Genomic DNA, 26324 nt, shown 5'->3' on the forward strand with positions numbered 1-26324 from the left:
AAGCAGCAATGAAGCTAACAGCTACGCTAGGTTGGCAGCCACTCGTCTTCATTTTAACCTTAAGATACTCTTGCCCCTATTTATAGGGGATAACGGATATTCCAACTTGCTTTTATAGTTGCTGTGCCAGCTATAAAGAAGATCCTTTGAGAGCACAAGAGTTACATATGTTCTGCCAATAAATATTTTGGGAAATCTATTAAGTGGATCAGAACCTGGCGAAGAAGCACGACACTTCAAACTCTGACCAGCGTTGGGAAGACACGGATCTACATCACGCTTCACACAAAGTAAAGCTTGTTATGCCAAATATTAGGCTTGGATATCAGAAAGATTCTGACAAGTATTTGCAAATAGCTGGCTATTAATAAATCTAGTCTCAGCTAAGACAAGGAAGCTATCCGTCAGTCAGACAGTTGACATAGTATTTGAGCTATGGCTAATCTGCTTACGAGCACCCTCCTATAGCAATGCAACTAAATAGATTTAGTTGCAAAGTCCTTTCTGGGCATCTGACTCAGACATGATGGAGCAGATTAACGGCAGAGACAGCTTTTAGCACACCATTTTGATTCATCTGTTCTGCTCGCTTTAGATGGAAAAAAAAAATTAAACAGCATTAAGCTTTTTTTTCCTGAAGCATGTACACATTTGGGATAGTCAGTGCTGAGACTACCCAGCCTCAAGCTAAACGCTCCCTGAAGAGACTTTCTTTGCTTAAAGCACAATTAAACGCTCCCATGTTCTATTTTTGAAAGGCGGTTCAATGAGCTTATAAATCAAATGATTAAGCTCAGAGATGTGCGGTGTGACCCTTAAAACAGGGGTGAGTGGGATTTGGTGACCCGTGGGCAGGCCAACCCCTCCTGCCCTGCGTAAGAATTGACTCAGGCTGCCTGCTCCATCCCGCAGGGATCAGCGCAGGTTCATTACAGCACGGAGGCTCAGTGCAGCACAGGAACGTTGCTATGAAGATGAGCAGAGGCTCGTGTTCTCCTCCCATGAAATTACCTGTTAAAAATTAGTCTCCCAGCAGGCCTGCTTGAAGAAATAACTAATGGCAGGGTGTTTTCAGAAAGGGAATGAACCGGCATGTGGCCTATCGGCTTCTGATGAGCCCCGATTAATCCAACGCTGAAGAAATAAAACGTGCCCCGTCAATTGGCTCATGGATTATCCGAAGCACGGGTATCCTGTTTAGACAGCTGTGTGGTGTGGGTTTACCTACTGAGCAGAACAGCTTTGGCAACCTGTAGCTGCAACACTGCCCATGCAGGAAGCCACGGTCCTGGGTCACGTCTGAGCAGCGTGCTCTCACCTGGCTCGCTCACATGCCCAGCTATCATCAAGGACTTTCAGCACTGCGTAAATTCATGTTACAGCAAACCGAGCCATCTTATGGCCAAGAGAATTTCTAGGAAAGTTAAAAAGCAAAAAGAAAAAGAAACAAATTCAAGCACGCAAAGAACAGGCAATAATAATTCTTCCATTTCTATGAAGCAGGCTGCAAGAACACGTCTCAAAGTCTTGCTTAAGCTTCAGTTTACAGTCTAAAATGTTATCCAGCCTACGTGATTCAGCTTACAAGTGCAAACAGGTGAAGGAAGCAATACAAAACAACCTTGCGATGATGGAAGGACACTACACTACTGTGCTGTTCCTAACAAAAGCCATGATTTACCTGCAAACCAAGCGCTACTCGCAGTGGTGAAATGTGAGTAGTAAAAATTGCAGTTTATTAAATTTTAACAAGTAAATTGTAGGTTTGTTACACATTATCTGCTCAGCTTTGCTTTCAGTAACACTGATGAAATAAAACAGATGACCCACCAGAGAGCCAGAGCTTTCACCAGCTCTCAGAGCCGGGCCCTCAGGACAACATCCCTCGTGTGCCGAATTTCACTAACCCCATTAACAATTGCAGGATGTTGAATGAGGTCATTTCAAAACGCATCCTAAGTTCACGCTGTCCTCTCATTACCCGTAACAAAGGTTTGCAAAAAGAAAGTCCAGCCAAGAGAAGGATTATTCTATAGATGCAAATCATTCAGCTGAGCTGCAGACCCACAGGTTGGGAGGCTGAAGATCCTTTAACTAGTCATTTACTGTGTGTTTAGCCAAAAATGTGAGAGGTGTCACAGCTTCCCCCCATTCACACGAACACAGCAGGGCTGGAAAAAAGGGTGGTTTTTTAATTATAATTATATTTGAAAAGCTGGTGATAGATCAATAAGAACTTGTCAGTCTAAGTAGTTTATGACGGCCACAGGCTCTCAGACGTTTCTGAAAAAGTGAAGACAGTCTTAAGAAGAGGACAAAAGAGTAGTTTGTACCTAGAGGTGTTAAAACTTCACAGAAGTGGCTCTACCATTTTCCCCTCAGACTAACCCATGGCTATGAGATCACCATCCCAGGGATACAGGTACTAAGAGTTTAAGAGCTAAGAGATGAAGCCTGTATTAAAGCAACATGCAAAGAAATATACAAATCAGAATATTTATGTTTAAAAAAGCTCTGTGGAGATGGCCGTGCCTTCTTTTGAACTAAGTGACAGCTGAGGAAAGATGCAGCTTGTGAATTTTTTGTTTAGATCACCTTTCAGCTTTTCTCAGAACACAATTTGGTTTTCCAGCTGCAGGAATGCATCAATTACCACTGAGGGCAGCACACCGCTAGTCTCTGCTCTGTCACGGCTTCAGGAACGAGGTTTCTTCAATTTCTTCTACTAAATATTCCGAACACTTTCAAGTCCAAAAGCTCAGTATATCCATGTGCTATCCTTTCACCCAGTATTTGCTCTACAGACAGTCCAGGAAGCTTAAGTCCTAATCGTCTCTGGAACCTGGTGGCAGAAATATGCCCATTCTTAGCAGCAAGAACCACAAAAACCTACCAGATTTTCAAATGTGTAATTATCCAGATGATTTAGCTAAGGATGCATCTGTGATGCTACTTGAGAACATTTCCCGTGTTATCACACTGGGATAAAAACTGGTATTTCTTTAGAGATTCCTGTATTTGTACAGCTTGAGGAGTGTTAATGTAATAGAAGCCTTTCCCAGGCTGCTAGCTGAAATAAGAGTACTCCCAAGGCAAAGTTGACTGGTGTATGAAGTTGCTTTCACCTTGTTGGAAATAGAGTGTGCTTACCTCCCACCTTCTGCCCCTACCTTCCTCTATTTGAAATCATTTTTGAAATCATTTTTCCCCACACAGTCAGTGGTGAACACAGGATTCCACAGGTTCCAGCTGGCTTTTGTCTTACAGCTGCATATTTTAGTGTCCTTAAAACCCAAAAGGATGTAAATCAACATTTCTTGAGATCAATATCCTTCGCTTTACCAAGTCCTTACCTGAAAGTTCTGTAATCCTTAAAGCAGTTTAAAAGCGTGTAATCTTCCCCAAGACGCACTCCCTAGCACATCCCTGCGTAGTGCCTCATCCGTAATTCACAAGGGACTGGATGATGCAACACCTTCCTAGTACAGCCATAAAAGTAAAATCCCAGAGAAGGGCATCAGCCCAGTAAGCCCATTGTAAGGCAGTCAACGTGGTGGGCTTCGTTTTGTTTTTAACCAGAGCACAAATGCCACAAATCAACTATTCACGAGACGTTACTCCAAGGTATAAAAGTAGTTCTTTGCTTTGCAAGCCACAAACTTTGCAACTGAAGGCTTCATGACGCTTTGGAAGTCCACGTATAATCTGAAGACTGGCACAGGCAAGCCCCAAGACTGCCAAAATTTCGCAGCCTTCAGAACCCCGTGCATAATGCATTTATTTAAGCACTCCCTTCTCTACGAGACTGGCTTCAAAATCCAAAAGGGACCTCCACACATGAAACATCTGGTGTTAGGAATAACTCAAGTTTGGCTGGTTTTCTGCACTTTCTGCATGCTGGAAGCAAGAACTACAGGCACTTAGCAATGGAACTGAATACCTTAAGACTCCAAGCTGTTTTAAAATTAGGATTATATTTTGTTTAAAAAAAATGCCAGTTCAAATACAAATAAATAAGAGCTAAAAGGACAGAGCTCTTAGTCACACATGCTAGTATTAACAAAAAGTCACCTTTAGAAGCTGAAAACATTTTAAAATTCTGAAAATAAGATAGTCTTCAACAGGGTCTTTTTGTTTTAAGCTACCTAGGTGGAAAGCAATGAAGAAGCCAGTCAGACGTATCTAAAAGTTTCTCTAACGTTTAGGAGAATGAATACAGGCTAGAACATTTTTATATCATTATCTTTCTATGCAGGGGGGAAGAAATAAGACAAGAATATTTAGGATCAGCCTAGAATACGTTTCATTGGGTTCGCTTCAGCATCTGCCTTCTTTGTCCCTAATCTGGTAGGCATTTACACTATTGAGGAAGTTGGCTCAGAGGTATGTCTGCAGGATCCAAGTTTCTATTGCAGGCTTTTTGGGACAGCTGCGTTCTCCCTATGTGCTCTTGTGGTACCAGGCATCTCATGCAGCTGAGCATCTGTACAACTGGAACTACTCAGATATGGCAGATTCGGTGCATTAGATCTCAAGTCCATAAACATGACAGTATTCAAAACAGAAAATCCTCAAGTTACTCAAAGCATCTTCCAAATTACATCACCATCTGCAAGGAGGAGTCAATATTTGAGACTAGTTCAAGTTCTACACTTCAAAACAGCAGAGAGTAAAAGCTTTACCTAGATGAGCTGACATACTTGAGCATCACCCCACTCCACAAAAAAAAAAAAAAAAATCAGGTGTCAGAAACATTTACAAATGCATAAAATGCTTTTGTGGTAATATGACATCGGAAACTTTGTTGACACAGTTGCATTTACCCAAACGTAAAGCAATGCACCCATACACCACAAAAAATGTAACGGGAAATACAATCACAGATGAAATTCACCCTGGCTCTCACTACCTTAAGATCTTTCTACGTTTGTCAGCTTTTATTGTCAGTATCCTGGAAAAGCATTTGATGTTAGCAGCAAATTGTCACCTTACCATATGCCGATTTTCTAGATCGCTTTGAACCTACTGAACAGCAGGCACTTGTTGACCTACGCTTTCCTTCATTGTCAGAAATGATTTTTCCTCTTAACCAATTAACCCATGAAAAGACCTTGTCTGCTACCTAAGAGTCTTAGACAAGAAACACTTAAACGTTTGGGAAATACAGAGTCACCTAAACCATCTAGACAATTTCCCCGTCCTTCACAGAGCTTGTGTGTGAGCCTAAGAAAGCCAAAATGCGGATGAGTCAACATGCCATGCACAACAAGCTACTACTACGCACAATAAAAATGTTTGAAGGAAGATCCTTCATCTCTTCTGATGTCTAGGAAGTACTGAAACGAGGCACAGGAATAATAGTGACACACAAAATGCTTCCTATTGTGCTTCTAGATTCTCATCTATCAAATCTCCAAAGCCATAAACATCTCTCAGAATTTTGATCCTGTATGTCCACAAAACTAGTAATTTACTCCAAATTAAGGTTTTCCTAAAGTCACCTATCCACTTAAACTGCTCTCCTGTACTGACTTTCACTAAATTGCCCTTTCCAAAAGAAAGTTACTGCTTGGAAACTAGAAATATTAGACACCAAAACATACACATTAAGTGTCTCTATTAATTGACACTGGCCTAGAACCAAAATACCCAAAGAATGACAACGTTTGTTTTCTCAAAGCTATTTATTCCCAAATCCTGAAAAGGTCTACTAATCTACAGCCACTAACAAACCCTGGAGACAACAGCATTTGTCAGAACATTCCACTCAGCTCAGAGGACAAACTCTTACAGGCTCTTAGGCTTCATGTATTTTGGCCATGCCTCGTGCCAGCTGATTTGTAGAGCTGTTGCATGCCCAAGCACTCCAAGGAGGAGACAGAAGTTGTGAGGCCAGTTAAAAGGTCACGGTGCGCCTCCCTTGGAAGGATGCAGTCATGGAGGAGGACTTGACGAGGACTGCAGGAGCCTTGCTGGCTCCATACGCTGGAGGGATGGTGGGGAAGGTCAAATTAGGTTCGTTTGTCCATCGGCAGCTGTGGTATGTATACTGGTGGTTCAACCCAACACCACACTTGAGTTCTTAACACTTGTTTAAAAAAAAAGTGGGCGATCAGTTCTTCCAGTAGTGCTGTGAGCATTTTTCTGACATAACGGCTATGGAAAATTAGCATTGGTGGTTGAACTGTTAAAAATCACAAATGCAATTTAAGGTGACAAAGAAACATTTCTCCAACTCGCTAGCAAGTTCTGAAAAACAGCATCAACATGGTTTACTAAAAGGTCACCACAAGCTTCGTAACGCAATGCCAAAGGGAAGACGACGATAATCTGGCATCGCAACAGAACCTATCAGTTCCTTTAGCCCAAAAATGTTGTTCTGTGTTACCCAAAAGACAACGCTGGATAAGACGCAACTTTTACCGTATTATGCTCTTGTCCAAGCTTAATTATTCAGTGGCTAATTTAATCAGTGTCACTGATTAATTAGAACAAAATAAAAAAAGCAAGAAGCAGAACAAGTACAATGTAACACAAAAACAAGACTAAGTTCTACTGGAATCTACTCTGAATATTTTCAGAAATTCCATGTCAACAGACATTTCCTTTTAGCAAATTGTTTGTGAACAGTTGATGTTCCTATTAGAGAAACATCTGGAGTCTTTGTTTTTGAATTTACTTCTCCATTTGAGATTGACCTTTTCATTTCTAAATCAAGTTTTATCCAGATCTAATTAAAAAAAAGAAAAAATACTGGACGACTGCTCTAAGAGCTAGCAGCAGCCAGTTCACAGTGCTTCAGTAAGACACCAAAATCCTGGACTATGCCTCAGTAGTCCACCTTCTGACATCTACCGAAGACTATACCCCAACCTAAAACCCTTTTGGAACTCCATTTCTAAATCCACATGCTTTCCTTCCTACTTTCCCCTATGAAGAATATAAGTTTTTCAAAGTTACCCACACATTGAATTCAATCTTCATTTTTCTTAATTCTCCTACCTTGCTTCCTCTCAGTTCAAGACCCTTCCATCTTCCACTTGAGTTTCTGGACCTGCCATCGCACTCTTTTTTTTTTTCTGCCTGGTCCATAGCTGTCCTTTTTTGTATTCCTTCGTTTCCATCCCAGCATTACCCTGCTAGAGTCAGGCATGAGGAACTTGGAGAAAACATACGCTGTTTCTGGCACTGCTTGATGCCTTGCATCCCAGCCAGGCCTCCCAAGCTCTACAGAAGCTCAACCGGATAACAAAGGATCGCAGCAAAAAAAAAAAAAAAGAAAATGAATCCCTTAAAGAAACACCAGAACTGCCCACCCTGGTTCGGGCAGGAAGAAAGCACGGTCACCCCTTTAGACAGGAGGGCCCTATTACGTTGCATCCCAAGACAAATGTACGCACTAGGTAGGTACACAAAGCAAGAAGGAAAGCAAAAGAAGAGACAGTTAAAATTGGTTTTGCTTTTTTTTTTTTAATATTGCTGGTTCTTTACTTTCTGGAGCAAAGGAAGGTCTAGCTTTATCTTAATCTCTTTTGTCAACATGTGGTAAAGTCCCAATTTCCTTGTAATTATGTCACACACAGCCTTTGTTATCCTAGGGGTGTTACCCATTAGGTGAGAACTTTTCTTCAAGTGAAACCCACAGCTCCAGATATAAACAGAGGCAACACAAGCCCAGCCTACACAGCTGGACCCTGAAAGACCAAATCCAACTTGAGCATCTTATCACTAAACAAGCGAGGAACCACGAGAATTACAAAGCTGTGAGCAGTGATGAAAAGAGTAAAAAAAATTTACAAGGATATGAAACATAAGGACAATTTTACCTTTATATAGCACTATGAAGATAGATACTAGAATATCACATTCAGTTTTGTTATAGCCCATTTTGTAAAGGATGCTGAAAACAGTATGTGCATGACAAACCGGTTTAAAGGCTAGGGAAGCGCCTTACTGCGAGATTTTCAGCTCATGCTTTTTGTCCTACTTGATTACAACCTCTAAACACCTTTGCCAGGAAAAAAATGGCAATATTCAAGTGTTATTTAATCTAGCACAGAAGCTCATAAAATAAGCTAGTGACGAGAACGTGGAAAAATTCAAATGAGAAGACATGTTTATGCCGTTTTCAAATAGTTGGGGAAATCAACTCCTGAATTTATCTGTCAGAAAGTAGTGGAATCTCAAACTTTTCATACCTTCAGGAAGAGCCTGCATGATTTTCCTTAAGTTACGCTCTGACAAACAAGTAACGAACTTGGAACACAATAACCACAGGAAATTTTAACATTTCACAGTATACAGTAATGTGAATTACATGAGCCAAAGGTTCTGGGCTTTTTTTTTTTGTTACCTCCTATAACCCAAGCTACATTTATTTCAGAGGTTTCATACGTCAAATAAGCAAGCAAAAGAGACCAAGGAAAACGTCTTGAATGCCACAAAAACACTTAGAAATTAAGAGAACAGAGGGTAACTGCCAGAGGCCACACAATCCTATCTCCTACTTGTCTATTTCTACTTACATTTTTGACAGAAGCTAAAAAAAGAATTTATTTCTGAGGCTCAGCACCAGCATCAGGTCTGAAATGTTTATTCAGCTATCAATTTATAAAACTCATGTTTTAATCACTGAGCTGATTTTGGTTGATCAGTCTGCTCTTGAGAAATAATGATTACTGGAGGGGAAAGGCTTAACACTTCAAATTCACATCCATTTCACATTTTCCCAGGGTGGGCATTTCAAAAAGTCTTCAAAACTTTATGGTCTGAATTTCATGGTTCTTTCAGCACACTATATATCAATACGAGCACTTCAGAAGCTTGGCATTTTTCTGTACAATAAAGCTTATATTATTGTCAGAATGGATGCAGAACTTGCCTCTTTCTCGGTATCTCTGGATATACAAGTCCACTGGTTTTCCTTCACGCTGTATGCCCAAAAATCAGCCAGGTCTTGAGTTCCATCCCAGCCACCAAACAAATAAACGGTTTCTAATTTAAAAAAAAAAAAAAGGAAGAAAATGTTATTTTTTTCTTTATTTTAAATAAAGAGAATGCCTCTAAACAGGTTAATACCTACAAAACAATTGTGATAAATAGACTGTAGGTCTTAACGACCATCAGAAAAGAAAGTGAAACCAATTCTTACAAAGCACTGTTGCTCTTTGAAGGGAACCAGTCACCGAGACAGAAAGAAGCATCGAGTTTTAGCAATAGAACTTATCAGGACTGATATACTGCCAACTCTTGAAGAATCATTTTCTATTTCTGCTTTTACTTCCAAGTCAATCAAATCCACAGCTTTCTGATTAAAATTCAAGACAGGCAAACTGACGGCATTTAACATTTTGGATGCCATGCATTATTAGTCTTTGTCAGTGAAATCGCAGTTTGGTCCCCGATTGATGCAAAACCTATAGCCTAAGACGACTTCTGAGAGAGCAGCCACAAAGCTTTTCTGTTTAGTCAATCCCTTATAAAGGAAAATTTACTTCAACTATAAAGTCCTCTTCAAGGGAAATAGCTTGCATAATGTAATTTACCTGATGCCACAAAGGCCTGCCAGTAGAACAGTAACAGATGTAATTCAGCATTACAGGCCCATCCTTGGAGCACGTTACCTTAAACTCATAACCACTCCAAGCACACCAAGTTCAAAGGCTTCCCTGACTTGCTGATCAAACTAGATGAAGCCCTGAACACGGGAAGCATCTAAGGAAGAAGTCTCTGTTCTGACATCAAGAGATGACTAAGTCACTTCCATTATTGAAACTTCACTATCTGGTCTGGAATACTAAAAATACTGCGTTTTCAGACTGCATTAAGACCCAACATACAACCAAGCCCAAGAAGAACAAGTCACTGAAGACTTGCAGAGCTTTGAAAAGCTCCTTTAAAATCCACAAGCCAGTTCTATTATGAAGGTAACGGCCAATTTTTAATCCAACACCAATTAAAGAGCAGAGCTAGAAGTGCGATTATAAAACGGGAATAGTCCCTGACCCTCACCTACCATCAGGATAGTGGTCATCACCATGGAAAGGTTACCCTGGTTCATTAACTTTAATTACCCTTCCTCCTGGACTCAGGGCTCCCAGTGTTCCCTGCAAAGAGCAGGTCCCTTTGTGCGCATAAATTCTCACAGCTCACAAAACCCACATTACCACAACAGCTTCATTGATAGCCGAGGAAAAATAAAAGATTTGGCACCGGCTGAGTATCCTACTGGGGCCGTGCCAAAACGTCATGCCTGCCTGCAAAGGCTTTGTCGTCTCGGATGAAATTTAATAGCAAACCTGAATGAATTTCATGAAAACTCAGATTTTAAGTTACCTAAACCAAGCTGGCAGAACTAAGTGGCATGTAAGCACCAAAAAAAAAGGAGAAGAATCATATAGGGTGAACCGTGAGCATCCACAGAGTCCAAGAGCAACGTGAGGGTACAGGAACTGCGTACCAAATTTATTTTTCATCTTGATATAAAAACACAGCCCAAATGAAGAAAGGCTCCATTTCTACCTAGATCCAAAATGACTATCATTGCTAATCTCATTACAGAATTACATACGGTTTTATAGCAAGTTTCTGTAGTTTTACAGGAACATTTCTTAATACATAAATTTATCTGCTGCTGGTAATGCCAGGTAAATAGTTTTTTCCCGAGTTCTTCTGAAGTTCCTAACTGTTCTCCCAAAGAATAAGGAAAACTTAGTGTTTTTTTCTTTCCCCTCCAAAACAGGATTTGACCTTTGCTCTGTCCCACAACCAGTATCACACCTCCCACTCTGTTTTTCAACTTGGGTTTTGTGGGGAGGATAACTGTTCACTTTTCAAGCAAATCACCCACCAGGATGCACCAGAACACGTCCAGTATTCACACGCATTTCCACAACGTCTCAACAACGTATCAGCACACGTTCAAAGAGGAGGGCAGACACAGGGAATAGACTGCAAACTTGGAGGCAGCTGGAGTGTGAAGCTTGAGGGGAAACAGCAGTCTGCCATCGATGTAATTATTTCTACTTCAGTAGCACTAGGGAACTCAAGATGCAAGCAGGGCATCCCTCTCTGGCAGAGAAGAGATTCTTCCTTGTACCCAAGCGCTATGTAACACAGAAATATTGATATTGCTTTATTAAAGCAAGCCTCTCTTCTGCTTTAAGGACAGACTGGAAGAAATTTCAGATCTACCTGCAAGGCAACAAGAACAACATGAAAGCAGTTACATCTACCCAAAGCTTTTACCAGTTCTCCTCCAGCATCTTGGCCTTATCTCCTGCACATTCCTTGTTGAGCCAAAATCCAACGCTTTGAATTAAATACGTTCGATGAACATTTCTCAACTGCTTGTTCAGTCAGAAATGTTTCTGGAGTGTCTGAACTCTTCTCTTTCCTTACTTCCCAAAAGACTGGAAGGTACTGGAGCAATCCTCAAAGCATCAGAGAAAAAACCTAACATATTTCCTGATGGCCTCTCTACAAGTTTCATTTTTCAGAAGAGTACATTATGAAGCCTTCTCCAGTCCCTGAAAAATCCCCAAAACCCTGGGAAAGCTTCAGCTGAGGCCAAGGCCAGCTTTTCCAACTTCTCTTGACTCCTTCTTCACTGCATGCTGAAACCCTTGGTGGGATTCTGGCACAGCAAGTCTTCCTACCAGGATGTAACGTGGCAAACTGCTAACGCCAGGCTGGTGAAAGATGTTCGGTCTACTGCAGCACCCCTGTTTTACCAGAGCAACGAGCAGATTATAACCCTGGTGATTTTTTAACTAAACAATTTGGTCAAATGGTATTTCCATGTGCCTGCCAAACAGTCCTCCACAGGTTCAAAATTATTTCATATACGAAGAACTCTGGGAGTCATCTAGCCAAGAGTCCTCTCCCCAACCCCTCAAAGTAGAGCAGGATGTGCAGGGATGACGTATTCAGCTACGCTCCAAGGATGATATTTCAGAGCATCTGGAGCCCTGCTCCAATTCCTGACCATCTTCATTATGATTTTTTTTTTTGGTACTATCGAACTGGAATCTCCCTCGCTGCAATGTGCGTCTGCTGCCCCTCACCCTATCCCTGCACACCCTCAAAACAAACGTCCTTCTTCTCCACACACTTCCACCAGCTAGTTGAAGACATTTCTCTCCTGAGCCTTTTCTTCCACAAACAGAAGAAAACCAGCTCCCTGAGCATCTCCTTGTACACCAGGTGCTCCAGCCCCAACCATCCTTTCACTGGACTGCGTTTCAGGAGGTCACCACCCTTACTGTACCATAGCACTCCATAGGCAGCCCCACAAGTACCACGCAGAGGGACATCATCGTGCCCCAATCTGCTGGCACTGCTTCTGTTAAGCCTCCCACAGACACGCTCTCCTCAAGCCCCTGATTACAGTCCTGTCCTCTAGTTTATCAACTACACCCTCCTTGCCAAGGGTGCACTTGAAAATCAGTGTTCCTAGATCTGGAGGAAGACTTGTCTCGGGAAAGCAGGGTGCAAAGCACCTAAAAAGCTTTCCACCGGTGGATGGCACCTCCTGCAGTAAGCACAGCTTTAGTTATCTGCAAGCTGCGCACGGTGTAAGGGAGCACTCAAAGCACAAGAGCACCACTTGGAATGGGTTGCCCAGGGAGGTGGTGGAGTCACCATCCCTGGGGGTGTTCAAGATTGGATGTGATGCTTAGGGACATGGTTTTGTGGGTGACATTGGTGGTAGGGGGGTGGTTGGACCAGATGATCTTGGAGGGCTTTTCCAACCTTAGTAATTCCGTGATTCTATCACACCACTCGGTTTCTGAATCGCTGTTCAGTGCGGATGGTGGCTGGATGCAATTTTTTTCAGGCTCAGGCTGGTCTGGATAGGCATACAACGCAAAGTCTTCTCAAACGCAAAAGCCCCATGAAGTTGAGTAACCTCCAGGATGCAGCAGCTGTTTGTGTTTCAGAGCTTAGAAGCCATCTGTGTTTTGTTTCAGAGATCTCTTCATCTTGTACACAAGTCCTGTCTTTAAATAAAATATCTTATGGATAGCAGTGTTTTCCTCAGGCAAAACAGCATCTTTTCTCGTGTCTGCTGCTCTCACTTCATCTTTTTCATCTCTCCATGCTTCTTTTGGGCCAGTCTCACCATCTCCACGTAGACCATGGGCATACCGTGCCCACCATTTTCAATCTCCCACTGTTCCCAGCCTACAGATTTCTTTTCACTTATCTAACATAATGAAGCGAGCAGAATTCTTCACAAAGGGAAAGGGGAAATAATGTACATCTGAAATCACAAATTAGTTTCACTTCAGAGACTGAACAGAGGTAGCACAAACACTGATAAAGATCGCTTCGCTAATATTTTCCTTCAGAAAACGTTTCAGTTGCCATAGCTAGGAGAAATGCAGACAGAAGTCATAGTGGTTGCTGAGCTATTACTTCTAGCAGGCTAGTCAGAAAACATACGGAGGCTTTATCTAAATGAAATAAAGATGAACCTTGAAAAAAATTAGAATATATCACGGAAGAGTCTCTTTTAAATAGAATAACTTTCATACTAGTTTATTTTCTTTTCAAATCCTAAAAACATCATTGTATTACCCAAACAAATTATGTGGCCCTAGGGACTACACTATCATTCACATAAAATTATACTTGCTCTACAAGAGAGGAGGAAAAAAATCCACTTTACCTATGGAATTATAAACCAGACATCCAAAATCCAGTATAGATATTCCTCTGAAACACAGACGGTATTCCCTAAAGCCTGAATGTGGCAGTCTGCTTACCCATTCCCACTTTCTTCCAGAGTAAGGCTTGGCATTTCGTAACACGTCACATCTCAACTACAGAAAGGCCTGAGGGGGCATAATCAAAGCTGGGATAATCAAGGTCCAATAATAGACAGATGCCTAGACCTTCTTCCAAAACTGCATTTGGGCAATCATTCTATCAGCACTTAATACATCTGTAAAGCACTGTGCAATACAAGCCTGCCCTTTAGCGCTTAGGTATTTCACCAGGACCTACATAAATACTAGGTTTTCATGACAGACATCCAGCTCACTTAACGCATAATGCCCTTGTGCAGCTTCAGGGTTGTTTTGACTCATGGTGTTTTGGGGATGCTTTTTTGTTTCGGGCTGTGACTACCCTAACGCGTCTCCTTCCTCGTAAGAGTGCAGGAAACTCCCCAGCCTCCTACAGAGAGCTACACGAGGCATGTGCCTCACAGGCAAAGCAGAAGCATAGATCTTCTGTTTTCATTTACAGCCTAGAGCCTTAATGTACACACCAGCGGTTTCCAACTGTAACTAGGAATGCCTCTTTGTAAACGTTTCTCTATAGGCATACCAAGAACAACTTCCTAATTCCGCCACCCAGGGTCATTCCAGTCTGAGCGCTAATGCAAACAAAAGCCTGGAAAAAAATGGTGAGAATTAATGATTACCACATTTTTGACATGGGACAATAACAAGCTGCGTTCTCAGTTCCGCATCCGAAAATGCCTGTGCCCTCATTTCCATATGCTATGGAGGTTTTTCAAAGCACAAAGAACGCTGTGCTTATTCCAAGACAGCTGCAGCAAGTACTAAGTGCGTGAACATCAGACAGAAACAAGCTACACCACCACAAGTCACCGTTTGCCAGCAGAGATGCCAAAACTGCTCTTTTAGTTACGTTCAGCCTCCCCTAACTGGAAGATAAGGCATGCTAAAAGGCAGTTTGGGCGAAGTTAAACTATAACTGCCTGAAACTTAGAGCATAAACAAGAGATGCGGTGACTCAACTGGGTATCAATAACTCGAGATGGAACTCAACTACTTACCTGCCCATATCCCTACCCTGACACTAACACGTGCATCAGTACTATATAAAACTTAGTAAAAATAAACATTTATTATTGTAATCAGTAACAACTGGCTAATATTTCCTGGAGGTTAATCAAAAAGCAGAACCTTCTGCAGTTATATCCAGAGCTACAGCAGGGCTTGACATTGGAGATTAAAGTTTGCTTCCAGAATTTGTTCTATGTGATATGAAACATCAGAACCTTCTTATGAGTCTGATTTCGTTGAGTTTGCTTCCAAAAGATTAAAGCTGAGGAAAACAGTCATTTCTGAAAAGGACCTCCCCCATCTAATGAAGAATGCAAAGTGAACTACAACTATTTTACCTCCCAAAGACCTGAGAACACAGCTCAGCAAGCGTGTGGGTAAGGAAGGGATGATGTCCTTGAGCACGCTGCTGCTCCTTTTTCCATTAATACTAGATTTGCTCAAGATTGGCCAGGGAGACCAGCTCCAGTCTGCAAAACACATCCTGACATAGCTGGCCAAATTCCCACGGTCTCGTTAAACGCTACCTATGTTCAAAAGGAAAACTCAAGCAGTCAGCAGCAGCTGGGTTCGGGAATACAAACAGCACCAAGAACTTCCCCTGGCCTGTCCATAAGCTGAATTACACGGCAAACCGTTGTAATTTCAATAACATACGAGCTTTTACAAGCCTCAGTGGGCCTGGAAGCAAAACTAAGGGCAACCTCCCAAATATCCCACTGTGAAACTTTCTGAAGGAAGGCATCCTGCCCCCACTGGAGAGAGCTGCAGCAGGAGAGGATTGGTGTCACAGAGGGAGATCAGTTCTCGCATGTTGGGACTCCTTCTGCACATGCTCTCCAGCCGGCTTTAAGTCAAAAAAAAATCAATTATCAATGGTTTTTAGTGCTTTATTACAGCAGAGGGAAAATCTAAGTCTAAGGCAGAGATGACATGCTTACTAAGACTTAAACCAATAGGAAATGAAGGCTCACACTATCACAGCTTTATCGCTTTCAGCAGGTCTAAAGGACTGCCCCTTGCCAAGTTCACATGCCTCGTCTTACTTCAGCACGTCAAACAGCCACTGCCACTTATTCACCAGGACCACTAGGGAGCGTTCACAGCTTCTTTTGCAGGCAAACACCAGCAGTCCTCCAGCAGCATTTTATTCTAATGAATCTCTTCCATCGAAAAAAAGTTTGCTTTCATATTCAAAATAACTCGGGTGCTTTCTCTAGCCCAGTAACTATATTCTGAGTAAAAGCCAGACTGCAGCTACTGCTGCATTTTTGCTTGTTCACCATGACTTAGCAGATTACTCTTGAAGGTACTGTTCTGTCACATGCTTCAACCCCTTTCCGTATGACCACAACAGATATGGCCACAGCAGTGCTCGTGCCAACTCCCCCAATGACACCTCTTTGCTTACCGATGACCCTGATCTTGTTTCTCCTTACCTACAGAAAGTTGCGTTACTCATACAAATCCTCTGCTTAGAAAAGATGCAAGCAGGAATGCATAACTGAAAGATTACTTTAGTAAAGTATAATGTACCAAAAATCTGATTAAAAAAAAGCAAGACAAAGCTATAGAAAATTATGGAATACAGTATCAGCAGAATTGTTACCTATACCCCCCTTTCTTCTCTTTGTGGGCTCTTTGAAACAGAGGCTGAACCATTATTTAAACCACTATAGAAAACATTTCCTTAAAAAGTATCAAATAATTTATATTTAAATGGTTTCTTGCACAAAGATAGCGGAAGGTAGAAGCCACTCTACCCAAAACGGAATGAATGTTTCAACACATCAGATCTATTGCTTGAGTGCTATTCCAAAGCATGCAACGTGTAATAGATAAGGGAAATAATCATCCCTAATTTCTCTTGTCTAAGCATCTGCTCAAAAAGGAGAGGAAGAACAACAAAAATTAAAACCAATTGTTCTTGGTTTCTTAGTGAAACAGGCCTAAAAGAGAACGAGCAGGGAGAAGTGGGTGGGAAAAGCAGCTGGAGTAGAAATGAAAGCACAGTATTTAATATAACTATTAAAAAGTGCAATTTTACCTCAAAAATTTAAATTAAGATATTCCCTGAAGAACACATTTGCACATTTGCCTGAAAAATATCTCATTAAGTAATTAAGTTAGTTAAGAAACACAGCAACTACTCACCGGTCTGAACATCTATAACCATCTGATGGCCTCCTCTCATCCCTGGTCGGCTGTCTTCCCCATCACCTTGGAAAAAAAGGAAGGAGAGAGTGCTGGTCCATTATAAGACTCTAAGTGAAAAATATACAGCTTAACGTTTAATAACTTAAGCACTATACAAAAGCAGAGCAACTTAACTTGCCATTCTTTAAATATTAACAGAACTTTTTCCAGGTAGTATTCTTCCATGCAATATAAAAATAGAAAGTTTGGCTTACATTAGAGAGAGCTAAATTGAATAGTGTCCTACTGCAACTCTGCAAGCCTTGCCTAGGAGCTTGGGAGCTCCTGAAGCATGCAGGTCCCCACAAATGAGGTCTGAGCTATCTCTGAAGCTCTCTGGTGCCGGGGACATGGAATCTTTTGCTCCCCTTTCTTCTCTCACCCAAAGCTGCCTGAAGGCAGACGAGTGAGAACAGATACTCAAATGACACGGCCCCGTACCCAAGGGACGGAAGCAAAGAGCTAACGGTATGGCTACAGAAGAGTTGTTAGCTTTGCACCAATTATTTATTCTCACATAAGGGAATTCCAACTGTCCAATTAAAGCAGCTTCCCAAGCACTTCAGATTTCTTAAACATTCAGGACAGGCATCACCCATGGGAACCAACATTAGAAAGACAACCGGCATTCTGCTGGAAGAGAAATCTACTTGTACTCATAGATAACCCTTCCCAAGAGGTTCGGGTATGGGCCTCCACGTTTGGTGATTGTCACTTTGAATACTAAGGTTGATATATGACAGTGATTTTTGTACTTTGTAGACAAGGTTGCTGTTACGAGACTCTTTTCCAGGCAGAGGACACCAGAGAGAAACCTAAACTGCATAATTCACTGCAGGATAGGAAAAGATTTCAGATGTCTCAAATTTAAAATACTCCATGTAAAGACAAAGCATTTGTTTACCATTCTTAGCTGTACGTTGCCCTTTAAGGTGACTCCATGCATTAAATCCAGTCTCACAGCTAACTGTTCTTATGCTTAACCTACATTCTGAGTTTTGTTTTTGAACCGATTAGCTATCCTTAAAGTTACAGCTAGTGTTCCTGTTGCATTCCTTGCTCAGCCTAAGAGCAGGTTGCTTTTCATCGACTTTACAAATGGCAAATTTTCCCCTTGAACAGCTGTCCAACAGGAGGCTGTCTTGCTCTGTATCCAAAAAGGAACACAATAGTATGAGGGTTATATCTTAAGAAATATCCTTACCTTTGGTGCTTTTGGGGATAATCTGTCCCCAGCGAGGTTTGTATTCCTGTTGACTGATATACTGATTGAATAAGCCATCTGCAAAACAAAATTTCTGCTGTATAAAACATTCGTACTTCCATTATAGCAAAAAATCACTTTTAAAGCAGGTTATTTCAGCAACACTCAATCCAGGATGCTTCTCCAAAGTCTTCATTTTAAATAAATTCTCTATAGGCATCATTTAGTTTGTTAAACTCAATAATGAACTAAATGTGTAAGCACTATAATAAAAATACGCATTACTAGATCAATCAAGAATTACCCTGTTTGCCTGTCAGGTGATGCCAATTATCCATAAATCTCCAGTGTGGTGTATTTAATTCAGATTAGAATCCCACCCCCTCACTTAAGGGAAAGAGGAGTTGCCAGTGCATGTAAAATTCAACCTTTTTAGTACACGTTAAGTTGAAACTAGGTGAGGCAGTATCTCTGGAGCTTCATCCAAGAAGAAAAGGGAAGAAAAGCAGATTGTTTAAATGCTACAACATGGGACAACTAAGCAGCGGATGAAAAACAAAATACTAGTTTACATTCTTTTCAGAGATTTAAGCAATTAAACTGAAGCAGTATTAGGTCACTAGCCAGATATGCCAACTGCTGCATTTCTGTAAGAAGAGTTCATTGCAGCACTCCAGCCACGTTCCTCATGTGCCTTCCTCTCCCTCTGTACACCTACCGCACATTTTTTTCCAGCATCCAGAGGTCAGTTCTTAATTCTGATCTGTGTATGTCATCGGTCTACCATACAAATGTTTAATTTTTTTGAAGAGGGGATTCACTACACCCACGTTCTCCAAGACTGCCCTTCAGTCTGGAAAGAGCTTAGCAACAGCCTAGGGAACCTGTTGGTATCAGTCTTCAGATGACTCCAGTAAGACAGACTTCCTAACTTTCTGCATGCATCACAAACTGCTTGACTCCTAATGGCCAGTACATGGTCACAGCTTTCCTCGAGCACTCACTTACCTATATCCCCCCATATCGAGACATGAGCTCTTTATAAACGCACTACAAACACTTGCCATACAGTACCCAAAAAAAAGTGACTTCAGACAGCCAGTTTTACACCACTATGCTATGGTAACTAACACAGACCAATTCAGGACCCAATGACAATTTGCACAGCTTTGGAGTAAAACAGCACATTGCACATCGGCTGCTCGCTCAGATGTAGGATGGGTTCAGAAGCCCTAAATCACGTAATACCTAACAGCTTCACTATTCAGCGGGAAGGGACCCGTCAAACTAGCTTGGGAATCAATTATACATTCCACAAAAAAAGAAAGGAAAAATGAAATGACTGAGTTGTGTACGATACTTCTCAGTTCTTCCAACCCCAGTAATTGTGGCATTGAGGTAAGAATGTAACAGATCACAAATGCCTCAAATTTATCACTTTTTTTTTTTTAAATCACAAATTTATTTGCACAAAATCCCTTGGTAAGCACACACAGATGAAGAAAGAAAATTCCTTAGTGCACTCGTACCTATTTATTTACAAAAAGGTGAGAAACTTTTCCAAGCATGACACAACATTCAGAGAATGTTTTAAAGTGTTTCCTGCTATCCTGTAGTTCTTCAGGATGGTTATTCATGATGGTTATAGGTGTTTGGGTCCCTGCCCATGGCGGGGTTGTGGAATTGGATGATTTTTAAGGTCCCTTCTATTCTATGATTCTGTGACTGAAATCCAGGTTTTAATTAAAACCCAAGCCAGCAAAGATTTCCTGGGAGAAGATGAATACTCTATTTAAAGACCATCTAATAGCAAAGTAAAGGCACTCAGGAGCTCCTGAAAGGTATTGAATTCGGTCTCAAAATACAAAAGCGCTTTCAACTTTCATCAGCTCAGCTCTGCGAGTTGTTCAGATCCAATATGCTGTGAAAGCAGGGCAGATTTACTTTCACCTGTCTTACAGCCAAAAACAGCAGCTCTCTCCTAGCATTAGGTAATTGAGGAAAGCCAAAAGTTTGCTCAGCATATGTAGAAGGGCTTGTTTTGGTTTTAAGACCAGGGCTCTTACTCCAACTTCTTCAGGACTTGCAAAGCTGGGACAGGACTCGGGAGGTTTCAAACTTGAGGTTTCATGAGTTCTGATTCACGAGAGCCAACTTCCAACAGAACAAATGTATGCACTGTAAGAAACCCCATACTGACTCAGATTTTTCTAGCCACAAACCTAGATAGAAATTCAGCTTTTTGGTTATCATTAGCATTGGGTCTTCAAGACAGAACGCAAAGCTGTATTCATCCCCACAGCAGCCAGTGGGTAATTGGACATAAATAGCTCAAGAGGATGAATTACACCACATAGGATCCGAAAGGGTGATTTAACCTCTCCCCCATGCTCAACACCCACAGGCTGCACTTGTCAAGATATGACACTTCTCCCCTGCTGTGCCTTCAGCCTCTTTTAATAATGCTTCTTGTCTTCCATGGGACGTTGGTTTGGAAACACTCCAGCTTGCTTCCCAGAAATGTTTCTTTCTGCTGGGAGCAGTTCCACGTTCATTCCACTTGCACCGCAAACCAGAGGCGGCTTGTTTTGGAAGCTGAATCACCACCTGTCCGACACCACAGGGAAAAAAAAAAGGAGGATTTCTAGGTGGATTTTGTGTCTGATGCCAGACCTATTCGAGTGCACTCCTTCTGCTTCTTGCCAGGATAGCAGTGCTGACCGAAAAGTCTCCAAAGCTTCTGCAGGGCACTGAAGATCAGAACTAGGCCTGCTCATGTCTGTCAGCTGTTTCCAATGAATCGGTAGTTTAAAATCAATTTCAAGTCCACTGTAGAAAACGTGGTAAGCTCCAGTCTTTAAAGGAAGTTGCTTCCTTAGCCTCTGAGGTCTCTCATTTCAGTGTCCACGTTTACTCTGTAAAATTGCAGCCAGACAACTTTTATTTTGTACTATTTTCAAACATTTTGCAGCGAGTTGTGACGCACTTTGCTTGTAACAACACGAAGTTCACAATAGTTAAGGCCTAGTAAATTCCACCTCCCTGATAAGTGGTTTTATTTTGTCAGCCAATTACACATTACCTAGATAGCAAACATCGCAGACAAAAATATTTGACTTGGTGAAGCTGATCTGGAACAGGTAAAAGTTGTATTAGGTTTCACTTCAGACAAAACATGCCTCTAGAGGGGGTTACTGAATTCTATTCACTTTGCTAATGGCATGAAAAACTTCAGAGTGAAGTTTAGCCTATGACTTCTGGGTCTGGTGTTCTCTGTTTTATTTGTGTTGTTGATGCTTCCAAACAAAATCTGAAGCAGAAAACGAAGACGATGCCAGGTAAGAGCCCAGCCTCTAGGTAATTTCCAGAAGACATGGGCACAACAAGGAAATAAATGAATTTTTCAAGCCTCAAAAGCTGTCACATCACCTCATATTTACCTCTTAAGGAAAATGAAGCAGGATGCCAGCTTTGCTCTCCTAAAAGATAATACTTCTTCCAAGCAAACCCTACCATCTACTTACACAGGCTTCAGATCCCTAGCAAGCTTCTCCCCTCCATATCCCAGTACTATAAACCAGCCAACCAGTGTCTGTGCTTTCTCAGACGTGAATCCAGAAGCATTTGAAGGTAAAAATTGAAGTGTCAATGTCAATAGCTTCCAGGAGAATACAGCTGTTCCCATGCATCCCAAGTTTGGGGAGACATTTGAGCCTGCAGGTTATACCTCACACCTCCTGGTTCGTCATTCTATCTATTGAGAAGTCAGCCCCATACACATCTCTCATGTGGACGTGAGAACTGCCAGAAGGAACACCTCGGTCCCTGGAATACTAATAGGCAGCAAACCTACCCGATCTTCAATCCATTTCAGGCAGCTTTCTGTGTTTACAGTAGTTGCAAACAGTTCACCAAGTAATTTGCACGCCGCATACTCTCTGTAGGAATATTAAGCAGATTTTTTTTTCCCTTCAATAATATAGGCTGCTTGAAAGCTATAGGAATGAATCCAAATTTTAAGCATTTGAACCAAGTCTGTGAACCAGCTGAGGTTTAGGGAACCTTTTTATTTTTGAGAGGAAGTCAGGCAGCTGCCAGAGTTTCCATTTGCCCATTTTCTAAGTGTAATGCACAAGTCAAAAGAATCTGCGGGAAAAGTGTGGCTGCCTGCCACTGAGCTCTCAAAAGAAATCATCTGGTGACGTGAAGTGGAAGACAGCGTTCATCATTAGCAATGCAAAAGAACAAGAGTTTAGCTCTGCTAGCACTAATTCTTGACCACCTACACTTTTTCTACATGACTAAGCCTATGGAAATAGCCTGCAAGAGATGCATCACTTCTCTCTTCTTAAATACCTACCACAGCAAATATCAGCCTCTACGACCGGGATTTTAGGCTGCATGGAGCAAGCAGCATCTCCGTCAGCCTCACGGCAGTTTGTTCCTTTATGGCTATGAGCTCTCAGAACAGTGGGAGGTCAGGAGTTCACATATTCACATCCAACCTGTTACAGAACAGTTTGCTCTTCGAACCATTCCAGGGATAATTTAAGGATCTGTGTACCTCAATTAACTCTACACTTGAACTCCACTGCACTCGCCATACGCAGGACTGAAGTTAACCTGCTTTTATTTGAGAGAACACCGCACTGGAGAGGAGTTCAGCCATAACAACACCCCACATCCTCCAGATTCAGCTGCAAGCTCCCGAGATTTCACAACGAAGCCGCTAAAAAAAGGCAAAACGCTGGGAGCAGACGAGCTTCTTTCAAACTGAGGAGCTTCAGAGATGTGCAGGATGGAGCAAGGACAGGTAACCATGGAGGGCCACAGGGAGCAGATGGCAGCGTTGCTGTAGGAGAAAGAGCTGAAGACTGAAAACACCTACTCCTAGCCTACCAAGGAGAAGGACCGAGCTGTTAGGTACCAAATACATCCAGTTCATTGACTTACAGCCATCTGGTACAACTCGGGACAAACTCTATCAGCTGCAGTTTCAGGTTTCTTGTGGCAAACAGAGGGGTTTTCCTGCCCTCTCCCCCATCCTTGCTGGATCATCTCCCTGACCTGGTTCACCACGTGGCAGTGCGAGCACCAGTGCCAGGGGACACGCTGTCCTGAGCAGGGGCTGGACTGACCCAGTTAGGCAAAGTTCTGCCAGCTTACAGCATAAACGGGATGCAGCCTCGGTGTCTCGGGATAGATAGCACTTCTCTCCAAAGGGTGCTTGCTACGAGGTGATAGAGCTTTAAACGGATACAAAAGCTGAAGACAGCAAAAAGAATCACAGAAGGATGAGGGAAGGAAGGTTAATGTATTCAAAGTCAAGCAAAATCATTAAGGATAAACAGCAGAGCAATGGGAGATGCACAGGCTAACATTTAACTTCAGCTGGCCTGGTGCTAGATTAAAAGCAATATAAATATGCCCATGCATATTATTCTGTCACTCAGAAGCGGTGAGGAAACTTAACAGTGCTACTTGAAGACTCTTCTACAAAGTTATCCATAGCCTGTTACCAAAAATACTTACTTCTGTACTTGCTGGGACAAAAAAAGGACTGACAAAACAAACCACAGTATTTCTCTAGGTTGCTTAAGAGATGCAGAGCTCTCCAACCTCCAAAAAGGGACATGATTAGAGGGACCAGGATTATTCACATCAAACCTGACAAGGAGAAAGCATCCATCTGCCAGCCAGTGCAAAGCAAGACAGACTTTTCTACCAGGCATGTCTACTGCCAGTACTTCTACACCTGGAAAAGCTGAGCGCTGCAGACAGCAACCCCGCTCTCAGCGAACCAGGGAGACACAGAAGCACCACCCGATGCAAGTCCTAGGGGAAAACTGCTGGAGGGAATAAATGCAGTATGCCACATGCTCAGTAGTGAAAGAAGTTAACATGTGACAGACAGCACAGAAAATAAAGCCAAAAACATTCAATTCATTAGTGTCCGTGGAAAAAAAAAAAAGTCAATTTTTGAGGGACCTTATTCAGCACATTCTAGACCTCTAGTGAAATCCCATTCAAGAAATAGTTTCTACTACAGCCTGCAATGAAGTGGAAAGAGGATGGCCTCCAGGTACTGATGAGATTAAGCTGCCAAGGCAGCACAGTGATGCGTTGGCAAAACCATCCCCGTTAGCATATAGCACCCCTCTGGCTCTCAGCAGATCCTGCCTCAATTCGGTGGGCTCATCGGCTACCCCTGACACTTGTGTGTCTAACACAACAGCAGCCAGCTGCAGCTCCCTGCTGCTTTCTCCTCCTGCAACCCTAGCGTGCCCTTACACTCGGGAGAAAAGTGCTGGTTGCAAAATGCCCCTGCATTGCAGGAAGCTGTTTATGCTCCCTTCCCAGCCAACAACACCACTTAGTCTCAGGAGGGCAAGCAGCACTCAGAAGGACGAGGATGAACGCAGGTTCAATGCTTGCAGCTGCTCAGCGTGCTCAGCACAGGGCAGAGCTGAGCTCCTTTGCTTCTACAGTTGAGAAACCTTGAGCCGAAACTCACAGAAAGCCATTTACTGCAGTTTTTGACAACCTGTTGCAAGAAACTCCTTAACACCAAGCTCCGTTGAACGGCTTCCTCGCAAAAAGATTGTGGTTTTCATGGGAGACAAACCTTGATTTTGAAGCTATCGTTTCTATCACATCCCAAGAACCACTTGGAACTTCAGTGGTACAAAACACAGTGAGGTAGCCAGGCAGGCATACTGCCATCGATCCAAGAGAGATTCCAAAACTGATTGATTAGTCCACAAGTTAACAACAACAACAACAACAAAAACACAACAAACCTCTGGTGCCAGACGCCCATTAAATTGGTGCACTAAGTCCCTAAGTCCGTAGGCACAAGGAGCTCTCATGCCAGCACAGATTTCCCAGGAATAGCAATCACACGTCATCAAAAAGCTCGACACTCGCAGGCATGAGGACCTCTGTTTATCCAGTTACAATCCAAATGTTGCACCGGCCTTTGGAGGCACCTCATCGCATTAGCTCAATGCGTGCATCCCATTCCATCAACAGAAAGTAAATCTCACCCATCTTAGGGGTCAAAAGCTGTTTACAGGCAGTGCTTCTAAGATGAAAGGTTCCAAGTAAAAAATAATAATGTTAGAATGAAACCAGTAAGCAAAGTCAGCCTCTGCTTCCACTCACCGTGACTTTGTGACTTCTCCTAAGCTCTCCCTCCAGGGAGCATTGTCCCCATAGACAAAGTTCTCAAATACAAGTTCTGCTGAAATTCCAACCAGGTGGAAAGCCCTGACTAGAGATCATGATGCAGATCATTGCTGAGAACACTTTCTAATAGCTATGCCCGCCTTAAGCTTGCCGGCCACTTACATGCAGAACCTGTCTTCACCCATTAAGTGCACCACGCTGTCATTTTAGGGGAAAGAGAGGTTCAAAAGCAGCAGAGATAAGTGATTTCATAACTTAATTTTTAGCCTACGTCATGCACATACAAGTCCAGAAGTTGACAGGACACCACACGCTAAATATGAATAGAACGTGGATTAGACAATTCTACTTCTGTGCATGTTAACACTTAAAGCAGTAACACTTTAACGCCTTTTCCTTTTTTAATTAATATACCCGACTGCCTCCGCTTCCCTTACCATTCACAGCTTTTTCTATCAGTTCTTCACAAGCATCGAAGTCTCCCTTCAACACCAGCTTGTCATGCAGGTCTGTCAACATCGGGTGCTCCAGCGCAATCTTGGTTTTCTTCTGCAGAGACTCAAAAGCTTCGGTGTAGTTGTGCTGACGGAAATGCTTTAGGCAAAGGCGAATGGCTTCCTGTTCACGGTACTACTGGAACACAAGAAAACCTATGAGACATGTAGATTTGCCTTTTACTGGCACTGCTGGGGACTACCTGTGAACCTGTCTGGAGGCTGAACAGGATCTTACACGCTGCACATAAATTCTGCGTGAGCTTACAGAGGAACGCTAGATGAAAGGCATTAGAAGCTGTGCAGACATTTGCTTTTCAACAGCACAGAAATTATACAGCTTCATGCCATCCAGTTTAATAGGCACACAAGAGGAGACTGCCCAGCGTCCCGGATGTCTGAAGCAACCATTATCTCCCCCCC

The 26324-nt window shown here is 42.3% G+C and overlaps 1 protein-coding gene across 1 annotated transcript in view; it reads right to left on the minus strand.

Annotated features, from left to right (window-relative positions):
- The window catches only part of MKLN1 (muskelin 1), a 62047-nt gene extending 35979 nt beyond the window's left edge, over positions 1 to 26068 (minus strand). Inside the window, exons 1-4 of the mRNA XM_035315510.1 lie at positions 25845 to 26068; positions 18220 to 18297; positions 16974 to 17039; positions 8882 to 8994 (exon numbers count right to left, since the gene is read on the minus strand). Coding sequence (XP_035171401.1) covers positions 8882 to 8994; positions 16974 to 17039; positions 18220 to 18297; positions 25845 to 25926 — 339 coding nt within the window. The 5' untranslated portion in view covers positions 25927 to 26068. The remainder of the gene's footprint in view (positions 1 to 8881; positions 8995 to 16973; positions 17040 to 18219; positions 18298 to 25844) is intronic.
- Between the last annotated feature and the right edge of the window lie 256 nt (positions 26069 to 26324).

This window comes from Oxyura jamaicensis, chromosome 1 (assembly GCF_011077185.1).
Source record: "Oxyura jamaicensis isolate SHBP4307 breed ruddy duck chromosome 1, BPBGC_Ojam_1.0, whole genome shotgun sequence".
Classification (NCBI taxonomy): domain Eukaryota; kingdom Metazoa; phylum Chordata; class Aves; order Anseriformes; family Anatidae; genus Oxyura; species Oxyura jamaicensis.